Source organism: Ricinus communis, chromosome 3, assembly GCF_019578655.1.
Source record: "Ricinus communis isolate WT05 ecotype wild-type chromosome 3, ASM1957865v1, whole genome shotgun sequence".
NCBI lineage: Eukaryota > Viridiplantae > Streptophyta > Magnoliopsida > Malpighiales > Euphorbiaceae > Ricinus > Ricinus communis.
The window spans coordinates 32,090,094-32,110,125 of record NC_063258.1 but is presented as its reverse complement, the minus strand read 5'-3'; the positions used below and the strand labels follow the sequence as shown (position 1 = coordinate 32,110,125).

General features: G+C 36.4%; 3 protein-coding genes across 6 annotated transcripts; 1 reads left to right on the top strand and 2 right to left on the bottom strand.

Annotated features, from left to right (window-relative positions):
* Positions 1-45: 45 nt before the first annotated feature.
* On the top strand, positions 46-3,700 carry LOC8259427 (probable glycosyltransferase At5g25310). The gene is made up of 4 exons (XM_002515443.4): positions 46-768; positions 959-1,113; positions 2,247-2,598; positions 2,953-3,700. The coding sequence occupies exons 1-4, from the start codon at positions 496-498 to the stop codon at positions 3,616-3,618; spliced, it is 1,446 nt and encodes a 481-aa protein (XP_002515489.1). The 5' UTR covers positions 46-495; the 3' UTR covers positions 3,619-3,700.
* Positions 3,701-3,818: 118 nt separating this feature from the next.
* Positions 3,819-7,747, bottom strand: LOC8259428 (ACT domain-containing protein ACR2). Of its 4 annotated transcripts, XM_048372468.1 has the most exons (8): positions 7,563-7,689; positions 6,484-6,555; positions 6,153-6,319; positions 5,982-6,049; positions 5,086-5,775; positions 4,650-4,754; positions 4,189-4,543; positions 3,819-4,030 (listed from the first exon to the last, which is right to left on the bottom strand). In XM_048372468.1, coding segments are annotated over exons 1-7 (1,440 nt in total). In that variant the 5' UTR covers positions 7,565-7,689; the 3' UTR covers positions 3,819-4,030; positions 4,189-4,207. The 4 variants fall into 4 exon arrangements, with proteins under 4 accessions (XP_048228425.1, XP_015572457.2, XP_015572458.2 ...); XM_015716971.3 differs by lacking the exon at positions 7,563-7,689 and adding an exon at positions 7,696-7,747 and having other exon boundaries at positions 3,819-4,543; positions 6,484-6,620; XM_015716972.3 differs by lacking the exon at positions 7,563-7,689 and adding an exon at positions 7,696-7,747 and having other exon boundaries at positions 3,819-4,543.
* A 2,410-nt stretch (positions 7,748-10,157) lies between these two features.
* On the bottom strand, positions 10,158-18,822 carry LOC8259429. Its single transcript, XM_048372274.1, has 10 exons — positions 17,159-18,822; positions 16,026-16,499; positions 15,627-15,928; positions 14,205-14,930; positions 13,839-14,117; positions 13,470-13,631; positions 12,447-13,385; positions 12,132-12,347; positions 11,565-11,825; positions 10,158-10,897 (listed from the first exon to the last, which is right to left on the bottom strand). The coding sequence occupies exons 1-10, from the start codon at positions 18,570-18,572 to the stop codon at positions 10,553-10,555; spliced, it is 5,118 nt and encodes a 1,705-aa protein (XP_048228231.1). The 5' UTR covers positions 18,573-18,822; the 3' UTR covers positions 10,158-10,552.
* Between the last annotated feature and the right edge of the window lie 1,210 nt (positions 18,823-20,032).

The following is a 20,032-nucleotide window of genomic DNA, read 5'->3' as shown; positions in this document are numbered from 1 at the left end:
CAAACTTTTAGAATTTATGGATTAAAAACCCATTAAAATTGACTTTTGATAAGTCTATACATTTTTTAGGCTTTAATCCAAACAAGGCTGCAGTTCTTCTCCAATTGAGATATTCTAGTTTTCCAATTTATTTACAGTATAAAATAAATAAATAGTAACTGCTGACTAACTATTAATCTCATTCAAATCTTGGAGGGAAAATCGACTGGCAGTAAAAAATTTAAAAAAAAAAGAAAAAGAAATTAAAACAGCTAAATCTCGCAGTTCATGCTCATTAGAATTGTCAACTAATACAGTATTAAGTGGCAAATTCGTAATTTCAAACAACTCTATCACGCTTTTTGTTCTCGTTATAGTGAGAGAGAAAAAAAAAAAAAAAGTCTTGTATTTGTATGCCCGCCTTCTTACTCCCTCTCTCTCTCACTCCATTTTCTCGAGAATTTCATTTTTTTTTTTAAATCTCAGTATCCAAACACGCTCATATCTCCAACTTAAATGGAGATCAAACTGCATCGATATAATTCCTTTTCTACGCATTGCTGTCTTTGTGTTGTTTTAATGTTTTTAGTTTTGATAATCTCTGATCGTTTTAGCTCATTGATTAGCTTCTCTGGTTATTCCAAATTCGAGTTCTCAACAAATTACTCGGTTTCTATCGTTCAACTGCAAGCTAAAGTCACCGGCTCCGATCATATCCATTTTGTTGATGATTCTTCCGCGTTAACTGTTACTTCTTCTATTCATCGATTTAGAAACACTACTGTTATTGCAAGTGTATATTTGTTTTTCTCTCTCTAGAATCCTTTGGAATTTCCTTCATTCAAACACTCTGAAACTGAAAGACGAAACGGAACCGTTTTATTTCATCATTCGAGAAACTCTCTGTTTCTTTTTTTGAGCAGTTCTTTTTCAATATCAAATTTGAATATTTATAGCGTTTGTTATGTTTACGTTACAGAGGAAAATCTCAAAGCTAAGCAGAGAAGAAGAGCTGGAGCAAGGACTGGCTCGAGCTCGAGCTTCGATACGCAAAGCGGTTACGTTCGGCAGCGACGTCAACCGAAGCGACGTCGTTAGAAATGTTATTTATCGTAACCCCGCCGCATTTTATCAGTAAGCACTAAGCAGTATTGTTCATAATTTATTACTTAAAAGCTTAATTAGGCTTCAATCATTAAAAAAAAAAGCTTTTTGAACTCTCTAAATACAATATATTAATATACTTTGCTTCTAAGCTACCATACCCCCAGGATTATAATTTTATGACATAATTTACTTTTTTGTTTCCGTGATGTGTTAAAACAGAGAGAAATCTTGGAGCTGACTCATGGTGTTTCTTTTTGTGTGTGATCATGAACTGCGCGCACTTAAAACTCACTCATGGCTTTTCTTCACACTTCACATTATACACCAGTACTACATAATCATAGCTACTGGAAAAAAAGCGGTTTTTGCTTGCTGCCTTGTTGTAACGATTGCTGTGTATTTAGAACACTCTTCCTTTTCATTTTTTTGAAAGGTCAAAATGACTAAGTGGTCCTTCTCCATTCCTAGTTTTAGCTCAAAAGGATACTAAATTACATTATATATACATGCCTTTAGTGCTAGTGCACGGTATATATGAATCATGATTATTATTCCAATTTGCTGGTGGTGTTGAAATTTGAGACTTAGACTTGAGACCACCGCATACAAGTGGTCCAGATGATGATCGTGTAATTAATAACTGCTAATTAGCAATATTAGTGATGCCATTAGGATTCATGAAGTTGATTTGTCTTGGTATCCATATTTGTTTCGTGATTTTGAAATAATTCTTAATGGCTTAAGTAACTTTTCCTAAAACTTGTTTAGGAGTTCGCAGTTGTTTCTGACACTCTTTATAACAAATTGACAATAACATTTGCATGTATTAGCTGTCATGCTTGGAGCACTTAATTACTCTCGCTACAAGATACATACATCATATCAAGGTTGTAATCATGCTTCTCTTTAGCCATGTGATTTTTAATTTATAAGCTCCTCATAGTTAGCACTACATCCTATTACTTTCATGACACCATTTTGGAGTGTTAGTCTCTATACTTATTCTTAATTAGCTATTAGGTTTCTACTTCGCGGTATACTGGCTTTAGGTGTCAAAATTGGTTTCTCGTCATTAGCAAAAGCAACCATGATAAGACATGCACATCCTTGTGAATATGCAATGACATATACCCATGCATTGGCGATTCAAAAAATTTCAGGAGTTACATGGAGATGGAGAGGAGATTCAAGGTCTACGTGTATTCTGAAGGGGACCCACCAATTGTCCATGATGGGCCATGCAAGGACATATATACGATAGAAGGGAGATTTATACACGAGATGGAACATGGAGCCAGGAGGTACAGAACGAGGGATCCTAAGCGAGCCCACGTTTATTTCATGCCCTTCAGCGTGACCTGGATGGTTAAGTATCTTTACAAGCCTCTTACATATGATCATTCACCACTAAGGCAGTTTGTGGCAGATTATGTAAGAGTGCTTTCTACCAAATACCCCTTTTGGAATAGAACTCATGGGGCTGACCACTTCATGCTTGCCTGTCATGATTGGGTAAGTTTCATTTCTAAATTTTTCCATCCACTCCAGTGGATTTATTTATTACACAGTGAACTCCATTTATTGATGTCTAACACTTGATGAAACTCTGAATTAATTTTACAAGTGGTAAACCCACTTCACGTATTTTATTATTTTTTGTCAACCACTAATTTTATACATGTATTGGACTATAAATGTCCAAGTCTTTGAATAGATATTCTCAATGATAGACTTAATTTGAAAATAACACAAAAAAGAAAAACACCACTAGGTTCATCTTAGCATTTTGCAATTTCTTTACATGTGAGAATGACCATATATTATATCCCTAGACAAGAACTTCATCATTTTCTCTTCTGGTTGCAGGGTCCTCATGCATCCCGGGGCGACCATCTCCTTTACAACACATCAATCCGAGTCTTGTGCAATGCCAACACTTCTGAAGGTTTCAATCCTCGAAAGGATGTGAGCCTCCCTGAAATCCACCTCTACGGTGGCAACGTTCCACCCCAACTCCTATCTCCACCACCTGCCAACACCACACGTCCTCACCTCGCATTTTTCGCGGGTGGATTGCATGGCCCAATCCGTCCTCTCCTCCTCAAACATTGGAAAGACCGTGAGTCTGATCTTCGTGTCTTCGAGTACTTACCTAAACACTTGGACTATTACTCCTTCATGCTCCGATCCAAATTTTGCTTATGTCCAAGTGGCCATGAAGTGGCTAGCCCTAGAATTGTCGAATCCATTTATGCAGAATGCGTGCCTGTGATTTTGTCGGATCATTATGTGCTGCCGTTTAGTGATGTTTTGAGATGGGATGCTTTTTCGATACAGCTGAATGTATCAGAGATTCCAAGACTAGAGGAGGTTTTAAGATCAGTCCCAGAAGAGAAATATGAGAGGCTAAAAGAGGGTTTAAGAACTGTGAGGACGCATTTTATGCTGAACCAGCCAGCTAAAAGATTTGATGTGTTTCATATGATTTTACATTCCATATGGCTTAGGAGATTGAATTTGAGACTTGGATAGATAAATTCATGAAAAATATGAGACATCGTATAGGAAAAACAAATGCCATATATATATATATGTACTCTGTTGTTTTCTGAAATTCCCTTCGCATTTTGACCCAATACGGGCATATGTCCTTCGCACAGCATAGAGAAATTATGGTATATAATTATATACTTTTGCATGAACAAGCATATGTATGATAAGATTTTTTTATATTTTCTTTTTTGAAAGAAACTGATGAATTATATGTTGGAAAAAATAATCAGTTGCTGTCTAACCAATCTCTTTTTATTTTTTATTTTTTTTATTTACATTAATATTTTAGAATGAATAAAATATTATAAACACAACCTCCGTATTGACTTCTGTACAATCCATAACAAGAAACAGCGCCTTTCACAGTAGTCGTACAGCCTTATTTACAACCCTAAACATCAATCACGGCTAAATAAGTACATCTCCGGTTTATTTTTGTACAAACGCTAACACAGTATACAAGGAATTTAGTTAATCAATTTATTCTCCCACAATTAAATCTCCTTAATTATATATTATTACTACCTGTAAGAGAGTTTATATACGTACATATTTACACGGATTTTCATCACTTGATTTGAATGAAGTTATGAGAGAAACGTCCAATTTGTGATTTAAGCATATCCCCAATAGAGAAGCGAGCCCTTTGATCTCGAGAAATTGGCCTTGAAATATCTTTCTTGACTTCAAGATTAATTGCACCCATTTCCTTCTTCATGGACTTAACAAATCCCATATCTACTTCATTCCCCGAAATGTCTCTTACATAGAAAGCATTCACTGCTTTCTCTCCCTGCGTTGCTACATCTGCTCGAACTACGGTTAGACCATTCTCCCGAAGAACTCGGGTTATGTCAGACAGTAGACCTACTCTATTTTCTGCACATAACTCCACCTTCACCCCCTGTTTTCACAAATATATAAGACCCATTTAGAACAGTTAGTTAAAAGGGAATTAAAATTGCATTTTTTAATGAGTGTAATTGAGAGTGTGCTTAATTAGTTCTTACCTCACAAACTCGGCGCTCTATGGCCGCCTCTAGACATTTTATCACACGTTCTTTTTCACTTTCCGTATTCAATGCATATCCATCGATGTATCGTATAAAATATTCCTGTAATACAAAATTATATACATTCAATTAGAGAGGAGAGCACATGCTAAGTATAAATTATTAAAAACAACTTAAATTGCCACTTAAGTAATAATTTAACCATTGAGTGTTTCTCCCGTCAACAGCCTCTTTTTTATCCATCAATAATTCCCTCTTTTTTTAATCAAACAACATTGCCGTGTAGCTTTAGAAATATTTTCTCTTATTATATCAAATAGCAATTAGCAACTCAACAAGCAAATATGCATGTCATTTAAATATATCAACAAAGACATTGAATCAATTCATTGTTTGATCATAAAAATAATTGCCTAAAGTTGAAAAAAGATACCTGAAATGCATAACCATCATCACCAGCACCAATAGAAGCATGGAAAATCACATACTGCATATCAGTAAGAGTGCAAACAGTATCAAACATTAGCCTTGGCCTGTCCTTACACTCTATGCTTACTATTGAATATCCCTTCTCCTCACAGTTATCTATCGAAACTACCGTCTTCCTCCCTTCGTCTTCATTGTCCAATCCTGAAACCGACCCCCGTCCCGATCTGGGTCCAGACCCAGTTATTGATGAACCCAAGGGACCATCAAAATCTCTAGCTGAAAGCATGAGCTGGTGTAATCTCCTTTCAACATTAGTCACCGTCCCTTCCCCTCCAACAACTCCACCTGTCTTCACTTCCTGGCTGTTTGGCTGAGGTCCAGTGGCACGGATCACGGTGGTCAGGTGGTCTTCGATGGTGGCAAGACGGTGAGGGTCGTCTATAGGGGTGTCCGTAGACTGATCAGAAATATAGGCAACGCAAGCAAGACGAGCGTTGTGGCTCCATGCATGTGCTTCCACAATGTTGCAGTGAAGGTCAACTAGAGCTGCTGATATCTCTGAGAAGAGTCCGGGCCTATCGGTCCCGCTCATTTCAATGGCTGTATGCTCGCTCGAATGCTCGCCTTCGAAAACATCGTTTACGTATGATTTTGGTGTAGCCGGGCTCTGTGTCTCCCTTGTTGTACCTATGGCCTGCAGCATGAATTTTTGGTAGATTAAACCTTTTCTCTAAAAAGAAAAAAAAAAAATTGATCTCGGACTAGTAAAAGCGAAACTCATAGCCAAACTTGGGGGCGGAGCAGGAATCGAATATTTGGGGGACCAATCTATCTTCGTTGTTGAATTACGCCGAGTTAGCTTGAAACTGAAAGTTGGTATTACAATGTTAATGGTTTTACCTGGTGAATATAGTCAATGACATGCTGGTCTGTAAGTTTCTTGCCACGTTCATCTTTAACATGAAAAACTGTAAGAGAAATTTGCAAATTGAACAATTGATTAGTTGGAAGAAAGCGTTTACCATTAAAGGCGTGTGTCCCAATGATGCGCAAGAATCATAAATGACATACCATCCATGAACCATCCAGCATCTGAGGAAATGTAACTCTTAGAAATAGTTAAATTCAGGTCTGTCAAAACCTGCACCACCTCCAGGAGAAGGCCTTGCTTGTTTACACTATCGACCTTTACTACTGAGCAATCTTCCATGCTTTCATTATCAATGCAGACTCTACAACTGCATATTAATTAATCAATACCAGACACTTTATGTCAGAGGATTCATTGAAGTTTGGCTCAATATATGGTATTAAAATTATCTTCAGAGCTATGAGATTCAAATTCGAATACAATTAGAGCGCAATTTAATATGAAAATACAAAAATTATAATATTTACATACGTGGGGCCGTATATCCTTTCGGGGAGACGGTCAAAATCAGGATCAAAGTAAGGCCAACAAACTTTCTGCATCCTGCAAATTAAAGGGGGGAAATTGAAGAAACCCTGCAAGAATAGCTGATGATACGGCCAAGGCAACTTGATGTATGTGTTAAGAAATCCAAGGCAAAGGTAGATCAGTTAATACAGCCATTGAGGGAAGGATTACAGGAAGGAAACAGTATACACATGCATTTGACTGGACAACTCATCTTTTAGAAGACTTTAGAAAAGACGTTAAAAAATTTAATCCACGATTTGTTAGTTTTTAATTTTCAGGCTTGCCTTTTTCTCATTAGAAAAAAAAAAAAATTACCAAATATAACTAAGAACAGAAAAAAAAGAAAAAAAGGGGCCAAAGCAGAAAACAAACTAACAAAATATTTATCAATTTGTGTTATATTTCATGATTCACATTAAAAATCACGAACACATAAATCAAAGGGAATTCATTGAACAAGTAGCAAAATATGGTGAACTAAGGATCCCATTTTAAAAATATTTGTGGGACCTTAATAGCAAATATAGTTTTAGGAATCCTTAATCCAACTAATAGAACTTTTAATGCACGTTGTTTAAAATACAAGAGTATATAAATCTTATATATGTATATACATTACCTATCAATTATACCCAACTTATCATATTCATACAATAGTGAATGTTGAACAAATAACTAATCAGTTCAAAAAAATATTAATATCATGTGAAGTAAATTAATGTGCAGCCTAATCAAATGTCTTATTGGTGGCCATATTGAAAATATCTCTCTAGTTTCTATATTTGTAAACCCTAGAATCATCTTCTCCCTCCTATAAAGCTAATATTACATAAATGGTCTCTATCAACAAGTATGAAAATACATGTCGCCGCTGTTATGTCAATGCAAGGCAATATTCAAACATGCATGTGTCTTTGTGTGTGTGTGTATATATATATATATATGTAGAGAGAGAGAGAGAGAGAGAGAAAGCATAAAATTTATTCAATGTGCACAAGAAGAAGAAAGAGCATGGAGAAAGACTAAGAAAATAAGTTTACATGGATATGCAATGAGACAAGGTTTGTCTGGCTCATTACGAAACCAGATCATGCACAGGAAATAATAAGAAAGAGAGAAAGAGAAGAATCAGGCAGACATCAGTCTCTCCCTTGAAGAAGAAAAGAAAATTACCCAGAAGCAATGGCAGCTAATTTTTCCAATATATCGGGCACAGAGAGAGAGAGATGGCTGTTGCTAATTTGGGTTTGTGAATATAAGTTAAGTAAACTCTTAATATATAGTTAAGGAAAAGAAGAAAAACTTGTGGAAGAAATTCATTTGAAGAAACATCATAGAAGGTGGCGTCTGAAGAAGACACGTATATATACATTTATACAAAGTCAAAATATATTTATCAGCCATGTCTATTGTTTGATTTTTCTTCTATTATTGTTGTGCTATGCCTCAAAGTTAACCCACTTACTTCCCTACGTTTTTGGCCTTCTTAGCGGATGATAATTAATCTTAATTAACAAGTCATCAGTACTAAAGAAACTGTTTAAGTCTATTAATTATTAGTTTAGCTCACAAGGGTGGACGGGTTTCTTCTTCACATGAGCTTATTTTGAAAGAAACCAGTTGGTTTTAGTTTATTAGCTAATCAGTAATTGCTAAAATGAAGTTCTAATCTTCATTAACCTTTAGTATTTACTGTTATTATTAAAAATAGTAAGAAATCTTCATATTAAATATGTAAGAAGTAAATCTTTCAAAAAAGAAAAATAATATATAAAAGCAAGATAATAACGAAAATTCTTTGACAAAGTGACCATTGACGAAGCGCTATATCTTGCTATATTGAGAAACATCTCTCAAGCCTTCAATGCCAATTTCAGTCTGTAGGGGAAGTGTTATTACGTGATCAATTGAAGTATTGAAAATGTCTCTTCTCCAAGGATAAACATTGGGCTAACTTGTATCCAAAAATAAAAATTTCTCATTATGCTATACTTATCAAAACCTTATTTGAAATTACATTTGTTTAGGATAACTCTTACCCATACTAAATATATATATATATATATTATTTGAGTGGTTCATATTTTGAAATTAAATGATTGATATATACTTAATTTTTTAAAATTAATATATATTTATTAATTAGCTACTGATTTAATGTATAAATAAAAATTTACACCTAAAATGAGCAATAAATTTTTTTTTTTTTTTAACTATTAATTGTAAAACTTTAGAGATATGTTTTTTTTTTCTTTTTTAATTATGCACTCAAAGTAAGTAATACTTCTCCAACAATGTGACAGTGAATTGTTGGGTTAATACAAATACAATTAAAATTCGCAAATAATTTGTAAGCCGCGTTTGTGTTTCCCATCCCGTCACGATATTTTTTTGAGAAGATGATTATGTTTATTTGTCAACTCACAAACGGCGCATTGCTCCTACAAAGAGTGATCGTCTTTTCTTTCTTCTTTCGGCGTCGGTGTTTCAATCACACGTTTTTTAAATTTTGTTTTTGGATGAAAGAGTTTAGGATTAATTGTGGATCTAAATTAAGTTCAGGAACATCCAAAAGATCCAACATGACTGTAAAATTCAATACCTAACATTTTTCTTAACCTAGTATCATTTGCCGCTAGTGCTATAAAACATAAATAAATTTATATGAATTTTTAACGGATTAGTTGGATAAAAGAAAATTGAGCATTTGTCTATTAAAGGTAGATTTTGAAACTAACCAAATCACTTGTAAAAGAGTCAATTGCATATATTTTTTCACGCAGCTGCTTAAAAATAGCATATAAATTTTCAGCATTCTCTAATACTCCAACTATTCATTATACAAGAGATGCTCGTATCAAAATGATACCACTATAAAACAGGTTTAAGATCAAACAACTGACAAAGGAAATAAGCGAAATAAGAAATCTACTGGACAGGGTTCAACTAGCGGAGACTTTTGGAACAACTAGAGTAAGAAGTCCCCAAGCGAGTGTATTATAGGGGACCGTAAAGCACATCCGGCAAGGATCAAGGGGGATCTCGCTTCCGAATTCTTTTTTTTGAAAAGCGAATAGAGAGACGCCAAAATTCAAAGTATACTGAAAGAATACGAAGGCAAAAACAGATTTTGCAACAAAAGGAATGCTGAAGATAAAAGGTTCAGCATATGGTATGAAGAGATTGAAAAAGAAACAGCAGCACGAGAGCGGTCAACCGCATTTTGTAGAGAAAATAGACTAATTCACTAAATTTAAGGCTCTTTTGTTTATCAATTGGGTTGATGTTTTTCTTTTTTTCATAATCAACTTGTTATAATAAATTTGAATTTCTTTTCAAAAAATAATTATAATTCTTATTAAAATTAAAAGAACAAATTACAAATAACAAACTTTTTGAATAAAGTTAAGCTTGTTAAGTTAGACTTAAGTAGAAGATGAGACGTTCGATTCCTGGATATGTCCCCATATTCCGCATATATATATAATATAGGTATCATTATCAAAAGTGGCACTGTAAAATGCAGATGACACGTTCGGTAGAAGAACCACAGTACCTTTGGACCTGCTGTGCATCCTAAAAATCAAGGCAAAAACACATGCAAAATGAACGGGAAAACAGGAAGGCCTACCACAGAAACAAAAGTGGGCTTGGATGATTCGATTAAATTACTTTTAGAAGGCAAAGGAACGACCAAAGGCTTTAAAGTGAAACCCTTGATCAAACACAACTTTTTAAGAGGCCTATAATTGAACTTTTATCAAAGAGAAGCAAATTAAAGTATGGCATTTGCAACTGTTAGTTCTATCGGACTCACTTCTCACTTCTCACTTTCAATTTCTAAAGCACTTCCCCTCCCCTCCCCTCTCTCACTTGATAATATATGTATTATTCTTTTCTTTCAAGTGTTCCAACAGTCCCACCAGTCAAAATGCCAAGAAATAGCTCAAGAAAAAAGAACATCCCATCACATTGAGATGAGCATATGCACCCCCACGCTCTCCTCTTTCCAACCTTACAACTCTAAAATTTATGTGTGGTTGAACCAGGGCCCGACTGCACCATTTACATGGCCATTACTGTGGATTCCAACACCATTAGGGATAAGTGAAGGAGGTAATCCAACTGCCATTGGAGGTGGAGCAGCAGGGTACAAACCATGACTGTGTGGTAGGGTGTGGGGACTCACAAGAGGACTGGCAACTGGACTCCCTTTGCGTTGTTGGAGAGCATGGATCTGCCTGAGCCCTTCCTCATGAATACGTGATATCGTCTCCAACTCTTTCATCGATAGAGCTTCCAACCCAGCACCATAAAGAGGAGCATGCCGCGACATTTCTTCTTGAAGTGAAGTCTCCAGGGTGTGAATATATTGCTGCAAAGAAACATGAGTCAATATAACTGCTACAGTTAACATCCATGGGCGAAAAAATAACAGGCAAGGCGCAGAGAGAGAGGTGGGCCAGTTAATAGATTTTTTTAAAATCAATAGCCATTCGAGATGCTTAGGAAGAGCTCAATTATACATGTCCTCAATATTTAAATTAAAAGATAATTTACCTCCATTATCAGATTATGAGGTTCTAAAGCACCTCCTTTTTTCTTCCTATTCATCTTAATTTAGTCTATTTATCCATGGCCAAGTGGCATGATAAGGGCATCGTTCCACCTCATAATAGAAGTAAGCCTCAGACCTCCTATGGAATTACCACATTTTAACCTTCAGGAACTCCTGGGACGCACCTCAGTCCTACCATATAAAACTAACCACTTACATGATCTACCCACCAAATAAGAATTTATGCCAATCAAGTTTCTACCACAAGATACTAGAAAATTCAGGCCTATCTCCTCCGAAAGACGTTATTGCTCAAAATGGTAATTAAGAGAACATTTAACAAATCTCCCTAGCAATTATATGCTTTCACTCTTGAAAGCAGTGGAACAACAGGCTTGATCAAAATTTCATGATTTGACAAAGAATAAGATGGTCACTGTCAATGAGAAATGAAGTTATGAAAAAAACTGTAATAGCAAAAAACCTGGCATGTTTGCAATTTTGATTCCATCCCGTCAATATATGCTTCACATCTAGCAACCTGTTCTTCCTTTTCCCTCTTTTCTCCTTCAGTTTGCCCAACTGTTTGAGTCAACCTCCGAACTTCATCCTCCAACGACTGTCGGATTTCGTCCCGAGTCACATTCTCTGTTGCATATCGTTTCAGTTCTTCATCAAATCTTCTACGTGCAGCCTCAGCACCCTTCAGCCTTTCAGCAAGAGCATTTTTCTCCTTTACCACTCTCTAGTACATTCACAGATCATTGTTACAAATGGGAGAAAAAACTAAAGGCAGACAAACATAACCAAGCAACAAAGATCTTTCCAATGCATGAAGTCTTGTCCCTTCACCCCAAATAAACAACAAATGATAGAATCTTGGAGATCAACAGTCAAAAACAGAAGGAAATAAACAGCAAAAAACAAAGCATATGTGTCAAACATGTTGGAATTCATTAGTGCACATGCAACAAAATGAATAGAAAGGAGAGGGTTGAATGTCCATGCATGTGTGTGTGGAAGAATGCATCCATGTATAATTCTATGCTACCTTCAATTCATCCCGTTTCCGAGACTTCAACTGAGAGAGCTGTGTTTCTGCGTCATGCAGACGATCCTGAAGAACTTTCTTTTCGGCAGTAAGCTTGGCAATTTCATCATCCCGCTCTGAGCGTAGCCACTCAAGCTGACTTTCAACTTCTTGCATTTGTTCAGCAAGCTCCTTCTTTTCCCGAACTGAGCGATCCATCTCAGCCCTCATTTCAGACTGCCATCATTACAGGTGTCAATACTAATACATGGGGAAAGCTCATTGAATGTGATAGCACTGCGCAGACTATATAATCAATTCAAAAATATGAGGTACCTTGAGTCGATTGTTAGTGGCCTCTGATTCAGCCAATTTTTGTGATAGAACAGCTTTTTCCCGAACCATACTAGAAATTTCTGCCTTCCTCTCTTCACGCATGTGAATAATTTCATCCTCATTAGCACATAACTGGTGCCAAAGAGCTGCCCTATCAACATTTGCAAGTTCAGCAACCTCCCGCATCATGCTCAAAACAGGTTTAACAATTTCTTGCTCCTCACAGACTAGAATAACTAATATATCCAAGTCCAAATCCACATCACGACTATTATCAGTAGCACTGGTGGCATGATCAACCAGTCTCTTTACCATCCTCCCTCTGTAGGATTCATCAGCATACCATTTGAACAATATTGTGTACAGCATTTTCACAAACCCTTTCACACACGGGTCCCTTGAAAGGGCCAACGTCTCAGCAAGACCAAGAACAACATTAAAATCATCCCTTGGGATTCTCAGCTGTTCACTGGCTTCCCCTTCTATCACACCGTCTCCATGCTGAAAATTCTCAGCAACGTATCTGGCATTGAAATTCAATCTCTGAGCGAGACGCCTTTCCAAGACCATGGCTACAGATTGAGCCACAATTACCCCTCGAGCTACAGCTCTCTCAAATGTTTGAGAAGCTTCAACAGCAAGACAAGGTATAGATAACATCTCAATCAAAATATAAATATCAGAAAAATGACATGCAGCATGGAAAGCCTGCTCATTCACCACATGCAACCTTTCAGGAGTTGGCCCATTTTCACCAAACAGGAAAAGACCACAAGGGACTGCTGAACTGTCATCCCCAAAGTCATCATCACATTCAATATCTCTAAGTATAGTTTCAGCAACATCACCCCAGCTATTTACAGTTTTACTCAAAAAATCCATGACACAAGGTGAGACCTCAGCACCCAAGTGTTTTAGCCTAACTCGAACAGACCTGACCTACAAACATACAGAGGATATTACATATGGGAAAGAAAATAGTTCAAGACGACAGAATAAGAAATTTGAGAAAGAAATACTTACTGCTTCAGGAAGGTGTTGGCACTGGGATGCAGCTTTAAATATGAAGTCTATGGTCGCAGCAAGAGGTTCATCATTTGAGTCAGCCAAAAGCTCAAAAGATTGATATAAAAGACGCTCCCAAACATCACTGCCACATTCAAGTTGACTAAGAGCACCAAAAACCTGAGAAGCAAAAAACCATCCTAGTCATGCAATGAAATGTGTAGTGAAAAAGACAAGAATATGCAGATGATCATCAAAACTGAGATAGATGCTGCAAATATGCCTATTTAGCTTTTAATGGCGTTTGGTGTGGTTAGACAAGAAAAGCCAATGAAGGAAATAGACCAAACAAATATAAGACAAACACTTCTCCAAAGGAAATCTTACAGGCATCCGCAATGCAGGCTCTGCATCAGGCTTTTGGAGTCTTTCGAGAAGAGCACAAGCTGCAAGAGGATGCTCTGAATGCTCAACCAACTTGGGAACTAAAGCTACTAGGTCTGGCTGCAGATGTTTCGGAGCTTTATCCAATACAAGAGCAATCTTTTGAGCGGACTGAGGCCTTCGTCTGGGCTCAGGACAACCTTGTGGAACTGCTCCATCAAGGGCTCTCAGTGAGTTTACAATCAATCCTAACAGCTCCTCAGATTGTTCTGGCCACTTGGTCTGATAATTCAACTTTCAACTGGTTAGTGTACATCAAAGAATTAAGATAGGAAAATAGCCACTTATGTGTTTGGTAAAACAGAGCACCTTAGAGCGAAGAGAAGCATTTTCCAATGAACCGCCAGCCACCGTTATTGGTGGATAAGTAGGCTGTCCAGGAAGAGCTTTTCCATGCACATCAATGCCATTCGCATCAGAGCTTTGTACAGCAGAAGCACTAGTAGTATCATCTACACTAGAATCCAGTCTCTCATATACAGGAAATTGAGCAGATTCTGTTGCTCCACTTTCCCTATCAGATTCCAATGGACTGGCAGCACCACTGCCATCAACAGAAGGCTTTGAGTTCACATCAGATGAATCATCATTGCAACTTCCTTCTGAAGGTTGACAGCATTCAACCATGATGTCCAGAAGTAGATCTATAATTGCTTGCTGCAAAACCTTAACTCCCATCAATAGATTCATCAAGCTGGGGGAAGATTCATCAGCTTTTGCACCCTTCTTTCCATCATTGTTACCAGAAAGCTTCGTTGGGAGAAGCAAACGTTTTACTTTAGCAGGATCATCAAGATACACACGTAATCCTGTCAAAAAACCAGCAATTGCACCAGCATCCATTAGAAGCTTTTCTCTTAATGTAACCTGTGGTTGTGAAGGATTATCTCCATATGTGAGGTGAAAACCAGCTCTAGAAAGAAGGTTTCTGAAGATATCTTCTTCATCTCCACTTATTCCTTCACTGTCTTCAGAATCAATAAGTTCATCAGGATCAGTTGTTAATGCATCCTGATCATCCTCAGAGGCCAAAACCTAAAAATATGAAACAGCAGTTAGTATCCCATCTCCTAACAAAATGTTTATGGTTATGTTATCAAGACACCTCAGAAAAATATAATCCTCTTCCAAAACTTGCAAACAGGCAGGGATGACAAAAGTTAGTGCATGTAACAGCAAATATTTAAGCTGAATAAGGATGCAGATTTCTTCCTCACATGTCTATTACTCACAGTGAAAAGCATATTCGTGGTTATCACTTTTAGATGAAAGAATGACAAAATTGATACGAGATAAAGACAAGACTTCATTTTAACAAAAAAGACTTGAATTCAAAATAGTTAGCGGGTTAATGGAACGATAATATTAAGGATATCGCTTTTTTCTGATATTTGATACCGTGGCGCCTCAACCAATCAGACCCTGATGCACGCACATAGAAAATGAAAGTAATAACTTCCAAAATCACTATTTTATTCAGTATGGCACATAACATATCCCAAGCCAAATGCAGGAGGCAGCAAAATGGACAAAAGTGCCACAAAAATCAGTAGTTTTATCTCGAAATGGTCTTTTTCTTAAGTGTAGATTGTGGTGATTCTTAACAATCAAATAATCTCATATTCATTAAAGCATCCGATAAATAATATGTTTACAAAAACAAATATCCCATTTAAGTATAAAATATGCTAATGGCACACAACTGAAAGATGGATGACCACAAATACTAACCTCTAGATCTGAGAACTCAAACCAAGGACAGCAGTCCAATATCTCACAAACAAAAACAACAGTGTCACGCACAAGGAAACCTGCATCTGCTTCTAACATATCAGACACCTTCATAAATTGCAGGACAGAATTATTCCATGTCTTTGTACAAATAGAAGACTCCTTCCACACAGTTTTGGCAGGATTCTTTTGATTAACCACAGCCATCCGATATCTGACCCAAAAATTTTTATCCAGATCACTACCAACTGACTGATCGCTCTCTAAATAAATACAAATGGTGTCAAAGGATTCATACACACCTGCATCAGGAAAAATACAGACCATCAGTTGAATAGAAAAGGAGACAATGATAACCACAATATCAGAGCAGGGAGAGGAGCAAAGATAAAAACCCACCAATCCGAAGCTCGCATCCACCAGCTTGAAAGAACTTGCTGAAAATTTTCCGGGTTTCCATTATTTCTTTAAAAGACAAGAAATTTTCCACCTTCCATGTAAATGAACTTCTTTTCCCAGCCCTATCAATCTGGTTCCCAGGAATAGTTACCTCAACATCCTGATCAGTAAAATCCTGCATCACTGATGTCTCTTTCAAAATGAGAACCTCCGCAGAGAATACAACTGTATCCTGAATTAGAAATCCAGAATCCTGATCAAATAGGCTAGTAAGAGTCACAAATTCACGCCAACCCCAATCTTTTGCAGCTTTGGAATAGCGATTCTGAGATTCCTTCGTGACAGACTTCTCCTCCATCCTCTGGTTCACCACTGACAGGCGATGGCTCACAAAACAACTCCAATCACTGGAAGTATTTCGCGAATCTGTAACTTCAAGAAACACTGAAAGGTGGCATGGTGGCTGAGACTGCCCTGATAGCACCAACCGTACAGGAAATTCTCATGAGTTTACTACGACACACCAAATATATAGGAACTATACATCATTTATGCAGTTTACTCTCCTAAGCAATTATCAGACTGGTTCACATATTCCAACAGCTGAATACTGCCTGCATGAAGGCAAATATTGCCTCCACATGATCATGCAATATAAATAACTCCAAGCACAAGAATCAACAATTCAGCATATACAATACATCATGAAAAGTGACCAAGGTAGCAAAAAGAAAGGAGGAAGAAAAAGGTAAGTTACACTATCATCGATTACCAAGGGTCATTTTAAGTTCAATAATTTCAGGCAAAGGGATAAAATGATAAACAGTCAGCAAGAAATACATGTGCATACCACCACCTTAATCCAAGTAAGAATTTGAATCACCACCATGAACACTATAATCCTACTTCCAAATTAACTGAGAGGATAAAGGATCAGCATTAAAGATAAAGAGAAAGACTTGTCAATGTAAAGAATTCAGGAACTAATATTCAGTAGTCCTCATTTATTCATGCTGGAAAAGCATACTGCATGTTTCCAAAATTTGTTAATCATTGCAAGAATTACATATTAAAGTCAAGATTATAAATATCATATTTGGAACCAACCACAGCTGTTAAAGATTTTGCATTACCTCGGGGATAAACTATAAGACGACAATCCCGATTACCAATCTGAAACCTCCTGCTCTTGATGCAAAGACCTGTAATCTTCCTCTTCTTCAAAAGATCTTTCAACCTCGTAAAATTCTCAATCCTCCAAGTAAATTTACCCATATGCCCATCAGATTTCCTTGCCCCACTTCCACTCCTCCCACCAATCAAACCCCCATTCTTTGAGAAGCTGCTAAACTCTTTAATCACATGAAATGAAGTACTGAAAACTGCAGTATCATCCACTAAAAACCCTGAGTCTGCCCCTACAAAATCACACATCTTCATATAATCATTCCACCCCAAACTTGTATTGTCCCCAGTCTTATTATCTGCAGCAAACCGTCCATAAGAGTCCCTATGCATATGATTAGATCCAGGCTTTTGATTCAACAAAGACATTCTAAACAAACACCAACAACTCCTATCAGAAACAACTGTCTTCTCAGTATCCTTGCTCTCCAAACACATAGACAAATAATCATGTCCGTTAACTGAACTCTGATAAACACTGATCCTCAAATTACACTCACCAGCTGGAAAAACCGGACTCATAATCTTCTGCGTCTTAATCATCTCCTTAAATAAACTAAAATTATGCACTTTCCAAGTAAATTTACCGCTCAAAACATCAGATACCGGACCAGCAACAACAGATGATGATATCATGGAACTCACATTCGAGGATGCTGATTGCAACTCATTGTTATTATTACTATTGTTGCTGTTATTGCTATTATTGTTATTACTGTTATCGCGAATGAAACTAACAGATTCATTGAGTATGAAAATATCCGCAGTTATAAGAACAGAATCATTATTACTATTAAACAAATAACCTAATTTCGAATCGAATATAGTATTAGAAGGTGTGAAATCACACCAGCCGTGTGATTTTTTCTTACTAGAGAAACGATGCCACGAATCACGATGAATAGTTTTGGAATCATCAATTAGGTTAACAATGGATAGACGATAACTAGCGAAACAGTCCCATTTTGAAGAGGAGGTACCGCGAGGGTCCATGATTTGAAGATAAATAGAGATATAACCAGGCAAAGCTTGCGAGTCGCCCTTAGGGTAAATTAGTAGACGACAATCGTAACCTCCTACCTCGAAATATTTACTCCATAGCGCCCTAGCTTTTATGCGAGGAAAATTATTTACTGTCCATTTGCATACGGCGGCGTATTCACCTTTTCGATCCACCGTCACCATTTCTTGTGCTCCGTTACTTCCGTCTCTGGTGGACCCCACCGCTAGGTCTTCTGGTGATATTGTTGATGAGGAGGACGAAGTTGCCGGGGGTGACTGGTCTGTTAGAGATGTAGCGGAGGTGGCGGATGGTGGTGGTGCTGGTGACGACGGAACCGCCTCCGATGAAGTGTGCTTCATTGATTGGTTTTGTTCGGGGTTTTGCGTGTATGTGTGTTTTTTCCTTCTCTTCTTTTTCTTTTCCTTCTTTTCTGCTGTTGTTTTTGGAGCTTCTCTGATTTTGATCAATACTTCAATAGAGAGGAGAGGCTGATATTGTGGTTAGAGAGAGGGTAAGATTGGCTTTGGACAATCACCAGCGTATTTTAGCTAACCTGCGCTTCTTTTTATTTAATTACTATTTGTTTTGAGCGAAGGAGGAGAGGAGGAGGTAATGATGTGGTACGGGTGTGTGTTAAGTTTTCTTATGTAGGACATGTGCGTGTTAATCGTTGATTTGGAAAATGCAATGCAGGTTATTTATGGGCCCATCAGACGAATGGGACCTAACCCAAGCTATATAGGCTGTGTCGAATCCACGTCCGGGAAGCATTGATGCGAACACGTAGCAGAAAAGGAAAAGGATAAAACAGGAAATTTGTATATTGGGACCCATTCTAGAAGAAGGGGAAGAGGGCTTGATTTTGTGATTGGAGCGATTCTAGCTTTTACGTTGGCCTTCTTCCTGTTCTTCTTCTGGGTATATTTCAGAGATAATGATTCTGGGCGGTGGTGCGCATATGTTAGGGATTAGACTCCTTGTTAAAACCGTTGAATTAATGCATTTGAAGTGATTTAATTTTAAAATTTTTTTATGTATACGTTTTGATTTATACTGTAAATGTGATTCCATCTTCTTATAATCAGTATTACACTATAAATTAAAAGAATATTAGATATTAATTTATTTAAATTTATGAAAAATTTATAAACCACATGACCTATAACTAAATTAATTCAAATTTTAAATAAATGAATTTGACAAGAAAACCATATTTAAACAAATTAATTTATTTAATAGTTACATATAGCATTAGACATTAATCAGATTAAATTTGTGTTACACCACCTAAGTACAAATAAATATATTTCAATTATATAAATATAATATATATACACTAATCATAAATAATTTTATTTATACAATATAGAAAAACTTGTATTTAAATGTTATTGTGAACTTAGATTTATTTTTTTATTTATCATCTATTAATATTTTCAAGTGTTTGATCTACTTTTATGATAAAGTATCAGTAAAAATATCATTTATGCTGTGTAATTTTAAAAAATATTATTTATTTTAACTTTTTTAAAATTTATAATACAATCATTTTTTAGTTATTTTGTGATTTTTATTTAATTGCTTTTGGTTGTTTTATTCAAAACTAACTGAAGTTGTAATTTAAAAATCTTAAAGATTATAATTTTTATATCTTTAATATGTTAAAAATAAATAAAAATACTGTAATTTTGATAAAAAAATAAAAAAAATAAAAGTATTTCTGATATTTTCCTATAATTTGTAGGTCTAGTTTCTCTTCTCCAGTCAAAAGTTACAGTGCAGGGCTAAAAGGAGCATGAGATGAGATAGGGTCCACTGT